The sequence below is a fragment of the Dromaius novaehollandiae genome, chromosome W (genome assembly GCF_036370855.1).
Source record: "Dromaius novaehollandiae isolate bDroNov1 chromosome W, bDroNov1.hap1, whole genome shotgun sequence".
Taxonomy (NCBI): domain Eukaryota; kingdom Metazoa; phylum Chordata; class Aves; order Casuariiformes; family Dromaiidae; genus Dromaius; species Dromaius novaehollandiae.
Genome location: NC_088130.1, coordinates 25,158,388 through 25,178,201, shown reverse-complemented (window position 1 = coordinate 25,178,201; position 19,814 = coordinate 25,158,388). Strand labels below are relative to the sequence as shown.

At 37.9% G+C, this 19,814-nt stretch overlaps 1 protein-coding gene across 6 annotated transcripts in view; it reads left to right on the top strand.

Moving 5' to 3' along the window:
* The window catches only part of LOC112992404 (uncharacterized), a 31,260-nt gene extending 13,942 nt beyond the window's left edge, over nt 1-17,318 (top strand). For 2 of the 6 annotated variants that reach the window (XR_010385605.1, XM_064500056.1), the window contains exons 5-8: nt 3,745-3,826; nt 5,348-5,400; nt 10,177-12,241; nt 13,665-17,318. Coding sequence is in view for 5 of the 6 variants with exons in the window: in XM_064500056.1 (XP_064356126.1) it covers nt 3,745-3,826; nt 5,348-5,400; nt 10,177-10,213 (172 nt within the window). In the remaining variant the exon portion in view is untranslated. The remainder of the gene's footprint in view (nt 1-3,744; nt 3,827-5,347; nt 5,401-10,176; nt 12,242-13,664) is intronic. The other 4 variants (XM_064500054.1, XM_064500053.1, XM_064500052.1 and 1 more) reach the window with 4 other exon arrangements.
* The last annotated feature ends 2,496 nt before the right edge of the window (nt 17,319-19,814 follow it).

Genomic DNA, 19,814 nt, shown 5'->3' with positions numbered 1-19,814 from the left:
GAATAGGCTAAAGTGGAGCTGATTGATAGGAAAAAATAAATTCAGTACTCACAGTGATGGGCTCATCACTGAGCCCATCAGAAAAGACAACTTATTTGTGAAAATGCCTGTATAATGCTTAGGAACTAAAAAGAAAACAAAAAGCTACCACGTCTTAAGAACGAAACAGAAAATGTCATTGTATAAGTGATGAATAAATCAATAAAAGCAGTCATGGCATAGAGGACATCTGGGCCAAGCTCCTGCTCAAAGCAGGTGCAGTTGCAACAGGTTATTATGCCCAGACAAGTTCTGAATATCTCCAAGGACGAAGATCCCACAGTCTTTCTGGGTCCCTGTTTCAATGTTTGACCACCCTCATGGTGATTTTTTTTTCTTATATTAAGTCAGAATTTCCCATGTTCCAGCTTGTTTCTGAAGCCTCTCATCCTGCTGTATACTTCTGAGAATAGCTCATGATGAGTTAGTACCTTAGAATGGGACCCTTCAGTTCATAAAGGAGAAAACTGAGGGAGGCAGAGGTATGATAGAGGTTAAAAATCATGAATGATGCAGAGAAGGAGAATAGGGAACAATTTTGTTTATATTAAAAACCAGGAAAATTTCCCAGTTTACATTAGAAAAAAGGAAGTACTTTTTTTCACAGGATGTGATTATGTTGTGGACTAACTGCCAGTGCATAATATAGAGGGCATAAAAAGGAATTCAAAAATTAATGGAAGATAGATCCATATGTGTCTTAAATCCAGTGGTCTGAAAGCAGCTGTCTATGCTCAGGAAGGCCCTAACTTGCTGACTTCTGGAAATTAGGAAAGTAGTACAAAGGTAGATCACTCCAGATACAGCCTGTTTTTCTGTGCGTCCCAAGCCATCTTGTACTGGATGCTGTCAGAGGCAGCATACATTATACAGGTGGCATATGTGATACAAGATTTTGAATTAAGAGCCCTGGGGCCCACATTTATTGGTCAGAGGAATGAAATATTTTAAGCTGCACCTTTAATAGCACAGGATACAAAATACAACAAAAAGAGAAGTGGCACTGAGTCTGACTCTACGTAAACAGTTTTATTTGGGGACATGGGATCCGATTCCTGCGTTCGTAAATTAAAGGGAATCAGGTTGGAGCCTTTTATTGCCTGGAGCCTTTTTCTGGTAGTGTCTATGCTGTTATACCTATCAGGTGTATGTTTCCACCTGCACTGCAAACAGATACTGTTAACTGGAGATACATACATATATGTATACACACGCATGCACATATATGTATGTATATAGCATGTATTCACATATCACATGTGGGTAGGTGTGTATAAAATGTGAGAAGAATTATTACATTTCATTTAGAAAGTTGTTCTCTGCCCTACTGTCTCCTGTTTGTGTGAAATGAGAATACTAGAGCAGTAGAAGAGATTATAAAGGCCCACATCCCATGTCCCCGTGGGCTGCAAGATCTAGGTTGTATCACTTAAAGACATAGTGCAAAATCATCCCAGTTTTTCCTGCTTTTAATGCAAGTCTGTATGTTTTCTAATTCAAAATCTGATTCATAAGTTATATCTTTCATTTACCAAATCCCCAATTACTTCATCTGTTAGAAGTAGTACATTAAAATCTACAAGTATTTAAGCAAGATTTTGCATCTCGCAAATCCTCAGATTTTCAGAAACATGCCAGATACAATGTTGTCCTGAAATCCAGTATACTGGGACATTCTGGAAGCTTCAGTTATCCGTTAGCTGTGTTATTTATTAATCTGCTCTATTTGAAGATAATTCCATTCAGATCCCAAATTGTCCAGAAGGAATGTTAGTGGCTCAGGGACCTCCCAGGCGTCAGAGAACTCTTTAATTTGTGATGGGATGAGACTTGAACTGAATGTTTAGACTGAAGAATTTGTCTAAAATAACTTCCTTTGACTTCATTATGCTCCCAAACTAATCTGTCTGCCAGATTTAGCAGACATTCTGGTAGGTCTGGTAGGGAAATGTCCACATCCTGGAATCTGGCTTTTATATAATATGGTAACACTGAAAGGAAATAGGACTTTAGGTTCTCCCTATGGCTAGAGAAGTAGAGTTATTGCTGATATTTTAGGTAGCGTACACTAGTTGCCAGGCTTCATATGCTATGCTGTACTAGGTAGATATTCAGAATACAAGTTTAGACCATGTCTCAGATAGAGGGAGCAAATATCTACAGCACAAGTGTTGTAAGGATGTCTCTACCAGTAGTCCCATTAAGTTCAAGACTGAAGATTGTTGTTGTTTCAACTGAAAATAAGGAGATATTCTAGAAGTAAATACAATTAGATTTTTTTTTATAGACACCCTTCGTTCAGAACAGATCAGGCATTCCAAATCCATGCAAACATTCATGGCTTTTAAGGAGAGATAATGTTTTAAAGTCAGCTGCCAGAAAGACAGGCATCTTTTCTTCCTTCCTTTAGTAAAATCTTCATGTTTATACTATAATTTTTTTCTGCTAAGGGTTAGAGTGTAGTTTTAATTTGTATCAAGACAATAATATCCCCCAGTGCAACCAACTTGAATTCGTCACCCAAATACTTTGTTTGGTTTCATATCTATTTTCTATTTTATTTCTACTGAGTATTAAGCTTGTAAATTAAATTGGCTTTTATCATCATTCTATGCCTCTTCTTTTGCCATATATTCCTTTGTTAATATAGTCTGTTTCTTCTCCTATAAGCCCTTGTCCTGCACCTGATTATGTGTCATCTGGCTTTTCTCCTCCTAGCTCCATTAAAAAAAAAGTACAGCTTATTTTATATTCCAAATAGTAGCACCAAATTAATATCCAGTCAGAGATTTTTAATAATGGTTTGAAAACATCATATTTTTGCCTGGCACTTTGGCCTCCTTGCTCATTTCTAAATGATGGCTTACTTAACTAAGGTCAGAAAAGCCACTGGGGGTTGAAAAGTGGCAAATGTTTTTCTTTTAAAACGTTTTATATGTATTGGAAAACTAAGCATCATTAAATATGAAGCAGTTCTAAACAGAGAGCTGGACATTATCTAAAGCAATGTAAGAGAATAGGTGAGAAGCAGTATCTTAAATATACTCCAGAAGCAGTTAGATCATATGTGACGAAAACTCTGTGATTTGTTAAAAGTACTGCTATTAAATACTTCACTATATGGTGATAGTAGCTTGTTGGATGACAACTTTATTTTGAGTCACTGCCAACTAACCTCATTGTCCACCACATTAGGAGATGCTATGTTGTTCAATCTACCATGTTATATGTGGGACGCAGGTGAACATAGGGTTTTAATAACCTGTGGCCATAATATATCTAAAAGTAATCATGAAAGATAGGACATCAGCCGTGGCATAACAAGCAAGTTATAATATGGACAAGTAACAACTACACCTGTGTAAATTCTCCTTTATACTTGTATCGTATTGGTTGATGCAATAACTACACATAATTTATTTTCTTATCAAAACAACATATTTATCATGAATAAGTGGGCAAGCAGAATTTTGCAAGTCTGGTGTGGCAATTATATTAAGAATTCATATATTCTTCACCTATATAAATAAATTGAAATTAATAATTTAGCAAAAGAGCACTTTTAATTATCAAACACGTTACATTCAAGACTTTTTATACAGTCAAAAAGAGGTATAACTCTATGTAAAGCTTAATTATACCTGTAGACTGCATTTAGATTTTTTGGAGCTTCTGCAAATCTGATGGCCTTCTGCTTCTCATCAGGATGAATCTGTGCTCCTGGCTGAGCTGTGGTTATCACATACGAACATTTTCTCTGAACTGCTCATCTGTTTTTGGGCATAAGGTAATGTCTGCTGTTTTGTTGTTTCAGTTCTCTGTTCCATTGTTTTCTACTACCCCGCTGATACTTTCCAGAATTTTACAAGAAAAAGTCATGCAACTGATGGCCCTACTATTATAGTCTCTTACCAGTATGGGCTTTAGCCTCATCCCGGGACAGGCAGTGATGCAATACATGTATGGACAGGTTTCACTTCTCTCCTTGCATGCTGGGGAAACACATATAGAGACAGGAAAACAGGAAAAGCTGAAGTGGTCAATCCTCGTAAACAGTAGGTGTAAAGTGATACGTAACATTCTCATTATCATTCCATACCACAGACAGTAATTCAGTTGCTGAGTAGATGTAATACTTTACAATTTAATTATTCAAGGTATTTAGATAAATATTATCTTTGTAAGGTTTCAGTGAGAGCTGAAGGCACAAAAATCCACAATCTAAAGAATTGTCACATTATTTTAAGAAAGTAATTCTTTTGAGTATAAACATTCTGGCAAAACGGAAGAATCATAACTGTACTGCTATGAAAGGTAAAAGCTTGACAGCCACCAAAATTGTCTTCTCTTCCACCAGAAGAATTCATATACCCCGTGAAAAGCAAGCCGCCTCTCAATGCCTAGCCAGTTTGCCTCAGTGCTGACCTGGAGGCGCTCTCCAGAAATGAATGGACATAGTCTGTACTTGATATACTGCCTCTCTCTTTGTGTGCCAGTAAGTACTAAAGACAGGAGAGGTTTTATTTCATATTTCATTAAATGACTCACTACAAAATGATGAGGCAGTAGGAGACTGTCAGATGTGGTTCTCCTTCAAGGCAGTGCCAGTCTTGAAGCCTGTTGGCTAAAAGGATCCTCTTCTTTTTCTCATTTCCTCCTATCAGTAAATTTTACTCTAGTTCTGTTTTGAGAAATAACTGAGTTCTGAAAAGGCAAGAAAGGAGGAGACTAGGAAAAATAAATTCCTCCTAGAATCAAATAGACTATGACTGGAAACTGCTTCTTGTGAATATGTTACCATATTTCAAAAAAGCTATTAAATGTGAAAGCATCTCTCAGTTTACTTCACCAAATTCAGTGCAGCCACAAAGCATGTTTGCATTGTATATATAATTTTTAACTTCCACAAGTTTCCCAATAGCAGATTTTTATGCTTCCTTGCTCACACGATACACTGCATTTTATTGCTCATACTTTGTGTAAAGCCCAGACCATTAAATTTTAGGGGGCTATTACAGGAAGGATTACTAGTCCCAAGAGATCAGAATTTGTTTTAAAGTCTGCAGTTGCCTTCAGAATTCCTTTCTTTAAAATACTTATTATAAATGTAATCTCAAACAGATGCTGATTTTTCTGTGAGGCATTGTAACACAGATTCAATCAGATACGATTTAACCGCCACCATCCATAACAGATTGCCTTTTTCAGCCAAGATCTGACACCATAAGTTGCGTTTCACTTCTGAAATGCAGTACAACTCTCTTAATAGTCTCTTAATCCTTTTTATTTACCTTTATGTTTCTTCCAGCTTTGGCACTTAAGCAGAGAAATGGAGGGATCTTTTACATACAAATTGATTGAGTAAGTTACAGGCAGGTGACCAGTGCATGAACCTAGCTTCTGCATCAATAGATGTGTTTTCTTTTGCCATAGATAAGAATTGCATCTATGGTTGTTTCCATTGCTTTGTAATGTCAAGAATGTGCAAGTTCTCAAGTTACCCTTGTTTCTTCTCCTTGCACTCTCACCCTCTCCCTCATTTTCTTTCTTTGTCCCTCTCTCCTGTATATGTATATGCATGCACATGCTTATACATACACATCTGGTGGTCTTTGTTTAGACAATTACGTTGCTATAAATGCACTATTTATTTTATTTTATTTGCATTTCCTTTCTGCTTAATCTTCACGCTTGAAGATTTCGCATATGCCTGAGTCTGCCTAATATTTTCTAGAAGGTGAGAGAGAGAAGTGGAGAAATTTCCTGGAAAAAGAATTTGAACATTATCTTCAAGTGATGTCTTTTATACCACATTCCAATCATGAATGGTTGTCACTTTGCATTAGTTAATGTCACAGCACAACAAAATAGCAAAAATAGCATTATGGCAGGTAGCTCTTTGTACAACTAGGAAAATCATGGTATACTTTTTCCTGTGATATGGTAGCATACAGAGGTCTCAGTTGTCATTAGAAGAGGAATGACCCTTGATCATACAGGATCATATGATCATGAGGATCATACAGGAAGATCATCCAGGAACAAGACCCAGAACTCCTGAGCTGCACACTTGTGAATTAGCTGCACAGTCACCAGCCTTTCTCACAGTCTAAAATGTTTTACCAGGGGGAAATGAAACCTTCACATAAAGAAACACACAGGCTTAATTGCTACCTGGTATAACCAATAATTACTGATTTACATTGCAACTTCCATAAACCAAACTCTATGAAGCTTCTATGGTGAGACACTGCAGTCAGTATAACTCTAGCAGCAACTCATTGCTGTGTTTAAAAGTCAGTACAGGAGGGGCTCCATTCTCTGTTCAGTTTTTCTCTAGTGAATTGCACATCACAAAAAAATTTGACCCAACTGAGATCATGACAATGTAAGTGAAAGCTGGATTTGGTTTGATGAGGACTTCAGGGCTACATAACAAGTCAAACAAAGTCTGTCCTCTGTCGTGTCAGCTTATTTTCAGCTGCCTTTACAAACTTTCAAAGGAACAGGAACTTGAGCAGCTGAGACCAATACATAAAGAGAGGCACTCTTCCCATGCCCTCCCTGTCGCTTCTATCTCATGTTCTCCTCAGGAACTAGGTTATCCACAGAATGAAGTCAGTCAAAATTCAGTGCAGCTTTAGACAAAATATAGCTAGAGCATCAAAGAAAGAAGAATTGCTCGTATTGGCTTTGTTTTGTAGTATTTTATGTTTTTAATTTTAAAAACCCAAACTCTATGCTTAAAGCTTCTTTCTGAATGTATTTAAAGCTATCCTCAACTGCTGGGGATGCAAACAGTTTTCTCTTGGGCTGTACTGGGTTGGGTGTCTATGTTGTCACTGCGTTCATGAATGGTTGTGCACTCAGAAAATCTGCTCATCAACTTTGATAACAATCTGTGTTTAATCTGCTGAGAAAGACAGCAAGCTAAGATATATCTCTCATCTTTCTCACCATGACAGGTATATCAACATGACCAGTTCATTTTTTTCTATCGATATTTAGCATTTCAGAATCGTGTCACCTTAGGGCTTCTGTATAAGTCAGTTGGACTGTGTCACATACTAATACCCCGTCCTCACATCAGGTTGCAAGTTCATTACACCAGGATTTTTTTCTTGATTTCTGCTGTGATAGAAACAGCACCTAACCTCAGTTCACAAATATAAGTAATTATTCATTTGAGCAGTGATAGGTTTTGGCAAGAGGCATTGCCCTGGTCTTTCACACACACACAAAAAAAGTAAAAATGCTCAACGAAATATATGTAAAATCTTTTTGTATACCTAGCTGGACAAGACCATTGTTACAAATTGTTTGAAGTGGATGAATACTGATGTAATTTTGGAAAATACATTAAGCAGGGAAAAATGTTTTTCTTTTATTACAAGTCAATATAAGGAGGGAAGGAAGTATAGTATAATTTCCCTTAAGTGATCTCTCAGGGGATCAACAAAGATTGACTGCTTAATGGAGATGGTCTTCTAAGAAATTTAGAGAAGAATTTATTGGATGTGTTTAGGGATATTCAGAGGCTGTCTAGAAACAGAATTGTTTGATAAAGTTTGTAATTTGTATAGCTTTTTGTGTAAGTTTATTAAAGAGAATGTTTTATCATGAAGGATGTCTCCTTCTTAATAATCAACCCTTTGATTTAATAATTGTTCTATCTTTAACAAAAAATCTTGCAAACAGAGTAACATAAACTGAAATATGTGGTTTCCTGTGTGAGTAGTTATTGTTTTATAAATATGTTGGTTATAAAACCCTCAGTATACGTTTCTCTTGAGCTGTATTTCTAGGTCAGTAATACAGTAAGGCTACTTGAAGGGACTTCTGGGGTCTCTGCTTGCACTTTGAATAGCCAGCTGTTTTCCAAAACAGGAAAATGTTTTATTAAGTAATGGTGAGGTCAGTCATAAAATGACAGTGGCTTCTGGCTGACTGACTGTGTGTAGTGAGGAAAACTGGACTCTGTTCTTCATGAAAAGGAGGTGTTGAAGTGATAGTCTACACAAAAGTTCTCCTAGGAGCTATCATTCTGCATTCTGGAGGATAAATGACTCAAATGCATTTAGTATAATCAATTTTACACAGTAGATTTTGATCTGCTAACAATCCTGCTCATTTTTGTAAATAAAACTCTCTGTAGTTATACTGTATATGTCTGTATATTGGTGGATTACACTTCTAGAGAATTTTGGATGCATGAAGGTGACTCCACGTTTCATGGATGTAGCCAGGCAGACAACTGCGCAGAAGGTTACTCCTTACTGGTAACCATTTAATATTGGAATAATGGCATCTTATCACTATCATTCGGGGATTTCCAGCTGAGGAATAGATCTCTGTACCCCCCGGTAATAGTAGACTGTATAGAGAAAAGTTGCTCTGTCAAGCTTATAGTTTAGGTATATGATTAGAGAAAAAACATATGTGCAGGGAATTATTGTCAGAACTAACGTTCTTCTTAAAACCTCAGCTCTGTGAATCTGTGAGAATCTCTGCATTTATTTATAAATGAAATAACCTTTGATCCTAGGATCTTCTACCAAATCTTGCATGTTGGCTTGCTCTGAAGGCCTGCAAAAATGCTGAAGCAATAGGGAACATGAGACACCAGCTTTTTGGTAGAACTTGGTAGAATTTGGAATTTAGAATCTTGGGCTACATTTCTACCTCCCCATATTGCCCAGCAAGGAGCACTTTTCCAGTCAGAAGGCAAATAAGGAGAGCCCAACACTTATATTATGTAACAGTTAAATCCCATGATTTTTAAACTAGAGAGGAGAGCGAAAGCCATCATATTGAGACTGCAGAAATGGCACTGACTAGGCTAAGAAGTTATTTTCAAATGCTCGCTTTAAGGCAGGAGTTGGCTTTTTTAAAAACAGTGAAGATGTTTTTGTGCAGTTTGTTCTGGGTGACTGCATCTTGGAATCAACAGTTAAACAGTGTTAGCTTTTAACTTTAGGCCTGTAACTCAGGGGGTACACAAAAGGAGAAAAAACGTAGTCAGTTGACAAGAGTTGGTTGTGAATGGAAGGAGATGGGAGATAGCAAGTGGAAGGAAGTTATGGTCCAGTGTTGCTTTTAACACTAGTACAACACTTTATTATATTGTTTTTAGTTTTGAGCAAAAATTTTTTGTATATATATTCCTACTCTATTTGCACATATGTAACTATGGCCTTGCCTATATGAAAGCCAGACTGGGAAACAACCTGAATTTCAGAAATCAACTGTGAAAAGATTATGAAACTGGAAATAATGTAAAACTCAAATATTTTGTTAGTAACACAAGAAAAGGACTTGTAAGGCCAACCCCTTGGTGCCGTTAAGTTTCTCCAGTAACCTCACTGGAGCTGCAGCGGTTTGCCCCATGGACGATATGGTCCACAATTTTTAACTTGCTAATTTCCCTTTAAGGAGCAGATGAGCCGAGATGTCAATGACCTTGGCAACATTACCTGTGTAGCATAGTTTCACTAGGATGAACTGTTCTTGGAAAAATTCTCCCCTCTCTGAGTCACAGTCAGGTTTTCCTTCTAGAGTAAGACTGTGTGCTGTTCTTCCCCTTCCTCCCTTCCCCTGGAGCAGTGCATGCAAATTCCAGCTCTCTAGTCTGGCATTTCAGTTTCTGTAGGGCCTTCTTATGTTATCACAGTGTACAGATTTTTACGTTTTGTGATACTCTTTTTAAATTGTGCTGCTCCAGAACACCTAGCTAGAGTCCAGTGGTAAGACTTTGAAAAGGTAATTTTTTTTTGCCTTTATCCACAAAAATGAACTAAAGTAGTTCATTTGCCTCTTCATTGTGGCATATAAAACAAACAGAGTCATTTGCAGTGGTAGCAACAATTGACAAAGTCATAATATGTAAGCTTAAGAAAAGAGTGGTATGGATAGTCATGTGAGAAATACCAAGCAGTCCATCTGTTAATAGTTCTCAGATATTCAAAAAAGATGAGGGCTGCTGGGAGAAGGTCACATGCCATTTAAACATCAAATATATTGTGAATAGTAGATGTTTTTACTTTCTGTTGAACAAAAGAAGTAAAAAAATATGTATCGTTCAGATCATACCACATGTAGTGATTTCGTTTGTTTCTTTGTTTTTGTCTTTTTTCACAGGCACATAAACTTCCCTGCCAAAAAAGAAATCATGTAAGGCGTTTCAGATACTTCTAAGAAAAGCAGATGGCGGTGGCAGTGCTTTTAATCATTAGCAAAGTGTCCAGAGCACTCGGTGATATGGAGGATGCAGATTTGATGCCTCTGTCAGGTTATGGGAGCCATGGTTTGAACACTGAAGGAAATGGGTTCCCTGCTCACTGGGCTAGAACATATTGAAATAGATGTGCTCGCAACCCCTCAGTCCGACACTGTTTTGCTGCAGAAGCCTGTTGTCCTAATCACCAGGTTAGAAAGTCCTTCTGTCTCAGTAGCAGTTACTATATTTTGAGCAAAGTGGATGAGTGTGAATAGACAGAGGTCCTTCCTTAGAACGTGGTCTGTCCTAGTGGTTAAAACATTGTTGTGACAAGTAGGTAACATTGGTTCAACCGCCTGCCATGTGTCACGCTGAAAAGATTTTACTTGGGATTTCTCATCTCTTAGTCTGACCTTCAAAAACGTCATTTCTCCAGACCAAAGGAACCTCTACACTGGCATAAGATAGCTCTTAAGAGCAGTACACCAGCCAAAAATAATTACAGTCAATTCTCCATTATCTGAGGGAAGGAAAGAAATATTTTCCCAATAGTAGAAAAACACAGATGATGCAGGTACTGGGAGCAGTCACGGAACCAGTTCTCATAAGCCTGGCCAGACCTAGGAGTCTCTCTGCACTGCACACTCCTGATGCTGCAAACTAGAGGAGGACTTACTCATTCAGACACAGCGCCCAACCCGAACTGGCTCTCTGAGTGCACCACATTGCAATAGAGCTAGTAAGCTTTCTGGGAATCTGGAGCACTCTGCAGCATAGTAGCAGCCAGGTCATATTTGATATGGCACAAACACAAGTGCATAAAATCTGCTGGTCTCCTGCTGACAAAGAAGAGCCCCTTGAATGTGTCTTCAGGGGGTTTCACAGTACTGGTTCAGAGAGCATGGTGTGGAGACAACAGGTCTGGCTCTCCACTGAGCTAATCCCAGTCCAAGCCTAGGCTATATTCTGTGTAAAAGCTGCTGTGCTACAGCTGAATTCTGCCCCAAGATAATAACTCAAGGAGCCTGGATAGCTTCTTGCAGAGCCAGTTGTACTCTCTCTTCTTCTGTAGCATGGTTAATCAGCTGTAGAGATCTGCTACTCACAGATAGTTAAGTGAGAAAATGTATGGAAAATGTGTTATAATCGTGCCACTTGGTTTTCTGATGCTTGCTGGCTTGCCACCCGCATAGTGGATATGGGAGTCAAACAGCACTGTATTGTCCATGGAACTTTGTCATTATTCTCTTTTCACCTTTTACCACCTCCTCAAGCATCTTGCAGGCAAAACTGCAAGAGTCCATCACTGCCAATCCATGCTCAAAGAGAAGTAGCAGAGAGAATGATGGGAGAAGGTAAGAAAAAACAGACATAAAAAGAAAATAAAAGCAATCTAGCATTGACTGTATACTCAGATGCCAAATTTGTACACTGCCTTTAGCAAGGAACAGCAATTTATTAATAGATTTGTTACTTTTGATGATGGTATTGTACTTAAAAGTATAAAAGATTACAGTCTAATACAAACATCAGCCCCATTCTCACCTCTATGAATGTTTAAGTTGAAAGTTAAAACGAATTGTGTTTTTACAGTTGTCAGCTACCTATTACAAGGTTGTTGTTAATGTTATGTTCTTTATAATGCAACCAACTTCAAAGTGAAGTAATAGTAATGGTTACAATGAATTTCTTTAGTAACACAATAAAACAAGACAAATAAATGCAGTATTTGCCGTGAAAAAGGAAACAAACTAGGAAGGTATGATTTGCAAGCTTTCTAGCTGGGTTTCCAAAATATATAGAATAAAAGCTTTGTAAGGTACTTGACCATGTGATGTTCTTTAAAAGTAATCTCACATGTTCTATTTAATCTGTATTGACAGCGTTGTTCATCCAAATCACAGCGCACAGTGAACAGCTAAAGTGGAATGGCTGAGCAAACAACTTATATTCCTGGTTCTGAGAAAACAATAGAATTGAGCATAGGTTTGTATTTTTCTTGAATGTATGTCATATAAGAAAAAGGCTTCATTTATCTCCCTTTTCCTTTCCAAAGCGGGTACCAAAAATTCCACTTATTTTCCAATGGCTCATGGAAGTTCCTGTATAATTCAGGTAATATCCAAAAGTACTGTTCACATACAGAGGGGAGAAGAGTATGGAAGTCTGTTGTATAATAAAGGAGGAGAAAATCTACAAGGAAATGCAGAGACAACTCTGCCCAGACTGTTTAGCTAGTTCTACAGGTACATGCAGCCAAGACCAGAAAAACAAACAAACAAACAAACAAAAAGCCCCAACCCCCAGCAAAATAAAATGAAATACTGTTTAAATCCTTTACTTTTTGTTATTAATATTACTGTTTGTATCTTCCTCCTGCAGCTCTTGGCAAAACCCAAACATTAAATATTTGGAAAAACAGTTGGTTCTTCCCACCTCTTCCCTGCCTTTTTTTAACTCCTGAAATCATTGAGCATTGCTGTGCTGACTGAAAGCCTGTTTACTAATGCTGCTTTGTTATGTGGGTATTTTGATGTTTTTATAGGAACTTTTTGTTCCTACAGAGCAAAGACTTCTCTTGTCGTGCCACAGTCAAGTCAGCAAAGGTGCTGATAGCCCCCTGTAGTGAAGGAACATTAGGAGAGAGAAAAACTGGGGGAAACAGAGCAGGCTCCTCAACCATCCACATTTATTTGAATGTAATCATGAAATTTGGCTGTTCTTGAGGCCGTATGATGTCTGCCCATTCTGCAGGGTGGGGCTGGAATTACTGCTGGCATGAATTTGTTTGGCCTCTTATTTTCATAACCCTTCAGAGCCATACAAGGGGAAAACAAGAGGCCGCTTAAGTACATTCAAGGGCTAAATGTTTGTCTGGCATGCTTGCATCATACAGGACTTGGAAGGACTGAGGAAATCCTCTGAGCTTAGGGAATGTGAAGTAAGCTGCCTAGATTAATACGCAGACAGAGGGCTGATAAGGATATAAGAAGGGAAAATACATTATGCAGGTACTGAGAGGGGTCAATATGTGTGAATCAGCTTTGGAGGAGAAAAGGGGTAGAAGATTAACCTTCAATGTCCTCCATTATTATGGCTTTAAATCCATGTATGACTTGAAGATTAATGGGGCTCTTTGTTCTGTGAGCCTCCATCCCCTGCAGGAAAGGGATGTGCCCTCTGATTTCATCCTGGTCTTCGATTTTCAAAAGCCTTCTGCGGCCATGTTTCTTCCTCTCCGTCTAGTTTCATTTGTAGCATCTTCTTGGCACCTACCTTCCCTGAAACCTTGTTCTCCAGCACCTACCCTGTCTCTTTGCAGCTCCCCTCCCAGCCAGGTCTGTCCTGTTCCCCACTTCTGTTTAGGCTATAACAAAGTGGTGCAGCTGCTGCTCTTTCTTCTCAACAGGCAGGCAGGATGACAACCAGGAGATGGCTCCAGAAATGACTCCCATGTTATGTCTTCAACTCCTTTGCTTTTCTAGCTCCAGCAGCAGCAGCAGAAAGTGAGTATAAAGTCATGAGAAGGATGGAAAATCCTAGAGAAGCTGTGGGCCTTAGTGATATCTAATAGGGCTGAGAGAAATCTAGAAGATGATTGTGGGGTTGCCAAGGAATGAACCTTTGATACCCTGAAAAGAAAGAAGCTGAGAAGCTCAAAAAGTGATAAGTGGGTCAGATTCCACAGAGAAAGTTGTTATCATGTCAGATAACCATGCCATAAAAAGGAATGGAGTGCAAACTGTGAGAGAAGAAGCTTAGGAGGAAGTAGCAGAAATGCTGAAGAAGACCTGGAAGTGTTTTTTGTCACAGGAGCATGAGTGAATTGGGAGTTGAACAGGGTGTTTCCAGTTAAAAGTTACTGAGCGATTTAGAACAGTAAATGAATAGGCAGTTAGAAGCATAGTTTCCTTGACAAAGATGGATGGGTAGTGTGGTGTTTGGGAACAGTGAACATATGACTGAAGTAGATGTGTGACTGAGCAGGGAGGATGAAGTTATTTATGTTTTTATGACAGAATATGACCAACAGGTATGACTGCGCAATGAAGACAGAGGTCAAAAAGCTGAAAACTGACAGGAGAGGGAAAGAAAAGGAAACTAAGGGAGGAAGAAAAGAAGTTGAAGAAGAAAGTTAGTACTGGAAGCTAGTTCCTTTTACAAGATAGCAATGTGCCATAGGAGAAGAAAACAGCATTAGAGAAGTCGAGTGTTACGAGGATATAAAGAGTTTAAATGGAAAGTGGTGTAGAAAAACTAAGAGACAGAGGGAAGACTTAGAAGTGGAAGAGGAAAGAGAAGGAGATCAAAAAAAAAAGGAGACAGTGAGTTAAGCTTTTATTAATGCAAGGGGACTGCTGGTCTTGCAAAGTGGCTGCATCATAAATCTTACACTATGAAACTCTGTGCGTCTCAGACAAAGGCTTTGATTGGTCTCTTTCAGAATGTGCTTCGACGTTCTCAGGAAAGGCCTTGGTGGATGTTTCACATGTTTGGCATATGTTTATTCTGATCCCTTGACAGACTACATATTGGGGACCTTCAAGCGTTTTCAGACCCATCCACAGACTGAAGAATCTCTGACTTTCTTCACTCCTTGGTTGAGTGCAGAGAGATTTTAGATCCCACATCACATTTAAAATACACAGCTGTTGTTTGAGTGACATCTTGGCTTAGTATGGCTTAGTATGGGAGAAAAACTGGTCAAAGTGCCTTTCTCATCTTTTTTGGCTTTAATAAAATTCTGGATCTTGCCTAAGTGTGATTTTTAAGGAAGAATTGAAAATCTGTCCTTTTAGCTGACATTATTCCTGGCTCATTTACTTTCCAATGCAGTTAATGGATGGAAAAAGACTAAGTATAGGGAACTTGTAGCTGTTCTACTTCAAAACCCATTTTTGGGGATGCTGTGAAAAAATTGGAAATGGTAGGCTGGTGGGGCAAAATACCAAAAATCTTTCATTTGTAACTGCAAATAGAGAGGGTAGAGGTTTAAAGACACTGAGGCTTAAATCCCTGTGAGGGCCACTTAGGAGGAATTACATGACTCATAGATTTTAGAGCCAGGAGGGATCAACAGATCGTTAGTTTGACCTACTGTGTAACATGGACTGTAGTATTTCATCCAGCTGGTTTTGCAGCAGGCCTAAAGCATATCTTTCCCAATATCAGGTGGACTTGATTCGAAGACTGCAAGAGATGAAGAATTCAATGTATCAATTAATAGTTTGTCCTCTGGTAGTTTGTACCTTACTGTTTCAAATCTGTTGCTTTTATATTTAACTCCAATTTATACAGCTTCAACCTCTATCTTTTTTTTTTTCGTTATGTCTTTTCTGCTGTATTGGAGTCCTTTGTGACCTATTATTTTCTCCATATGAAGGATGCTTATGATGTGATGAGTATGTGTAAGATATAAAGGATGTGCAAAAAGAACAGGCTCTGTCGAGACAGTGTGGTAATATGAGTCATTAGAAGGGCGAACATCTGTTCTCAAGGAAATTGCCTCATTCTGAAGTATACTACGTGTAGTTAGGCCCTCCTGCAGTGGAGCTGCAGTGATGATGAATTTGAGGCAGTTTTGTCCCTAAGTTGACCTATTAGTGTTCCAGTTTGCGTCTATGTACTCATACTAGGAGGCTAGGGCCACAGGGTCTTAGAGAGCTCCTTTGTAGTTTTCTTAATTGAGTGGCAATAAGATAGCAGGGTTGAGTAGGCTGCCCTGGGGCCAAGGTGATTCCAGCTCTTGGGACAGCTTTTGGCAACGGTGGCTGCGTATGTGGGATGCTATGAAAGTGAGCGAGCGAGTGAAACGGCAGACTGTGTGAGGCTGCAGTGAGTCAGCCACTCCGAGGGAGTTGGAAGAAATGTATAGTCTATATAGAGGAACATTGGACTGCCCCGAACTGGAGGCCAAGGAGTTCTGATTTCTGCAAATTCAATTCATCTGATGTTCTTGGCAGTCCGTGTAAGGAAATTGACAGCAGAGAGCTCTAGTGTGTGAGGAGTGATGACTCTCAAGCTGCCTTCTGGGAAAGCAGGCCAATAAATTTGGTTACCCTGTATTGCAACAACAGTCCAGGAGAGGGAGCATAAACTCAGAGTAGTATCCAGGGCAATATAAATTGTCTCGTTGTGGTGGACTGAGCATTATATGACTAATGGCTGGAGTATGGACACACATTCACAGGAAACATTTGTGTATGAATGTCTCTCATAACTAATGATTTTACCTTTGTTTGCCAAGACAGGGAAGTTCTATGGTTTAATTAAAATTCTTCTTCATGAAAGTCTTTTTCCAGAAAGTTCATCATCTCACAGTCTTCATGCCGTGATTTATTCTTCTGTTGCTTCTTCTAAATACTATGTCTGTTCTTTTCTAGCCAAACACTAGAATTCTTTCCTTCCCTTTATTACTTTTTGGAGTCTCAAAACTCAGTCTCAGAACTTCTCTTGTTAATGGTACTAGTTCAAAAGATTTCACATTTCTCCTTCTAATTTGTGTTACTGACAAGTGATATCATTACAGTGTGCGAAGCTGTTGAAGATGCTGTAGGAGCATAACTGTGAGTTTTAAATGTTTTGGGGAAAAGAATCAGTAGGTATTTTCAGGTGATCACAACACTGAAATGTCACTAACACTGTGTAATTTGCTAATATTCCGGCCTTGGAATGTGTGGTAGTATTTCACTGTGTGAAGAATTATTGTTGCTTCAGCTGCAGCCATATCCATCTCCCTGGGAAGACTTCCAGCTTCAAAGGGAAATCTGGTTGTACATGTTTGAACTGTGTTTTTAGCTGCAACATAATCTTTTCTGTCTTCTTGCTGCCCATTAGAAATGGTAATGAAAAAATGGCTCAAGGTTTATTCAGCCTCAGTGTAACCTTTCTCTTTCTCAGGAAATAAAAGTTCTTCATTTCCAGCAGAGGATAATTCAGTTCCTGATATCCTTTTAGATGTTTTGAAGTTATGCTTTTTTGGAATGTCTGCATAGTAATCTGTAGAGTAAAAGGACATTACCTACCAAGGCGATGTCAAAAAATAAATATATTAATCCTCCAATTAATTGCTTCATAGCAGCTGAATCATATTAAACATACGTTGATTTTATGGCCTGAAGAGTCAAGTTTTTAAATCTTCAATTATCAAAGCATGTTGTAATTAAGAAAATCTTACGTTGAGTCTGACATTATGTGCAGCACAAAACAGAAAAGAAACATCAGTAATGGGGAAGCCATATTGCAAATGCTTGTGAACTTTTGGAAAAGCAAGCTGCAAAGTAAGAATGATGTATAATGAAATGGACTTCCCTCATTTATTTTTCTCTCCATGAACAAATGAGCTACAGTAAGCAGTAAAAATAACGAAGTCCTAGGAACTGATGACCTCTTACCTTCACCCCATCTCAGCTGCTTTTTAAGGCATTTTTCATATTCTTAGTTTGTTTATTGTTCCTCTGCCTCTTCCAAGTTGACCTTCAGATAGGATCCCACCCAGAGTTTTGCAAGATACAAAGTAGGGCAACCGAAGCAAAAGAGTTATTAGCAGGCCTGATGGTTATAAAAATGTTTACTAAGTAAGTTTATTATGACTGTTCCTGTCCTGCTTAAATATAAGTATTCTACTGATGTTTGTCTCAGACCTTTGAGGAATTCTTAAATACATGGGTATCCTAGGATAAGTTTCTGTAAAAATAGAATAAGTCAATGATGGTAATATTATTTCATATATTTTGTCATTTCTCTTTTATGACCTTTCCCGACGTCCCAGGATGCCCTGTTTGGAAGATGTTAAGGCCATTATTATTGATTAAGTAATAAGGAAAAATAAAATAATGAAGACACTATATTCTTCCCTGTATAAATTCTCAGCAACTACATATGTACATGAAATTTAAATTACTTCATATAATAAAGCCTGTTCTAGGAGCTTTTTGCTCCTTACATGATTTAGTCTGCCTTTAAAGAAGACGTACAGTGGAAATCAATTGGTCTCTGACCTTTTTCTTGTTCTTCCTCAAGTAAAAATAATTCCTGTGTGCTTTGTTTATATTTTATCTAGACAGCAAGGTTTAATGATGGAGTAATAAGAAGATACAAGCCAAAAGAGATTAAAGGCAAACTGGTACTGTCCAATTTAAAGTGGCACAGAGAAGTGAACAATGCAGCTGTAGCAGTAGGCTATATCACGCTAATATAAAAGCTAATGTATAAAAGCAGTATAGTCATATTGGTGCAGCACTGATTTGTGCAGTTCAGATACTTGAATACCACATGCATGATATATGTAGTAAAATAAACTTTTTTCAAGGTTGTCCATTTTTGTTCTTCAAGTATCCAAACATCTAAATTTACACACAAACATACATGTATAAAACGTCAGCCTGAAATTTAGCTGGAATGCTGTCACCCATTTCTAATATGTTATTGGTGTGAATAGATTTATTTAAAAATATGCCATATTTTATATTCATATTAACTTATTCAAAGATTATTCTGTTAATGACTTTTCTTGTAATATAAAATACATTCCATCACCTTGATGTGAAATATTTTTGTTTAGGATTTAGTTTTGGTTTTTAAATTGGATTTGAAGTAATATTTATTTTCTTCATCATTTCTAATGATCTAAAGGTAATTCTGTTTTTTACAGGAAGAACCTGATTTTTTTTTCCTTTTCCTAATAATCTTGTGTTATGAATAATCCCCATGCTATTTCCAGACATTTGAAATGTTGGGACATTGAATGTCTGAGACAGCTGAAGTAGAAACAACATTCTTATCTGTCTACCACTGATACGGGTTCCAACCTAAAATCTTACAAGGGAAAAATATTTTTATCTTTTCCTAAGATACATAAGTGAATTTAAGCTTGTATGTAAGTGTTTGCAAGATGAAATCGTATTTTCATTTCTGATTATGTTTTTTCTCTTAGATCTATGAAGCAAAGAACAACCTTAATCTTAGTATTTCCTGCCTTTTGACTCTATAACTCTAGTATTCTCTTCTAAAACAGTTATCATTTTTCTGATGCGTATAGCTCCATAACTAAAATTGGTTCTGATCTAAATTTTGCACCATTTATATAATGATACGTTATGACATAAATATGTTAAGTAATTAGCAATGTATTAAATTAGGTAATTATTAATGATCACTTAAAAAATCAATTACCATTGATTGATGGCCATTCAGAATATCAGAGTGTCTTTGTACGTCAGCCTTGGAAATTCAAGGCTTCCTCAAGTGTTTAACATGCCCTGACATTTCCATGGTGTCTTCTTGTGAGCAGCTGGAGTATCACACCTTCAGCAGTTAAGCATTTCAAAACTTAAACTCAGTCAACTAGGGAGAGGCGTGTACTGTAAATGGTGCTGGTAACAGACTATCAATTGCTGACCATCGTTGTCAATGTGCAGTAGAATACCGCTTAGCAAATTAATGTTTACCAACTAAAACGTAGGTCACGAATTTCCGCACCAACAACTTCAGTACAAAACTGATACTAGAGTTTGTTTGCAGTAAATCTTTGTTGCTTGGCAGACATTGTTCCTGCCAA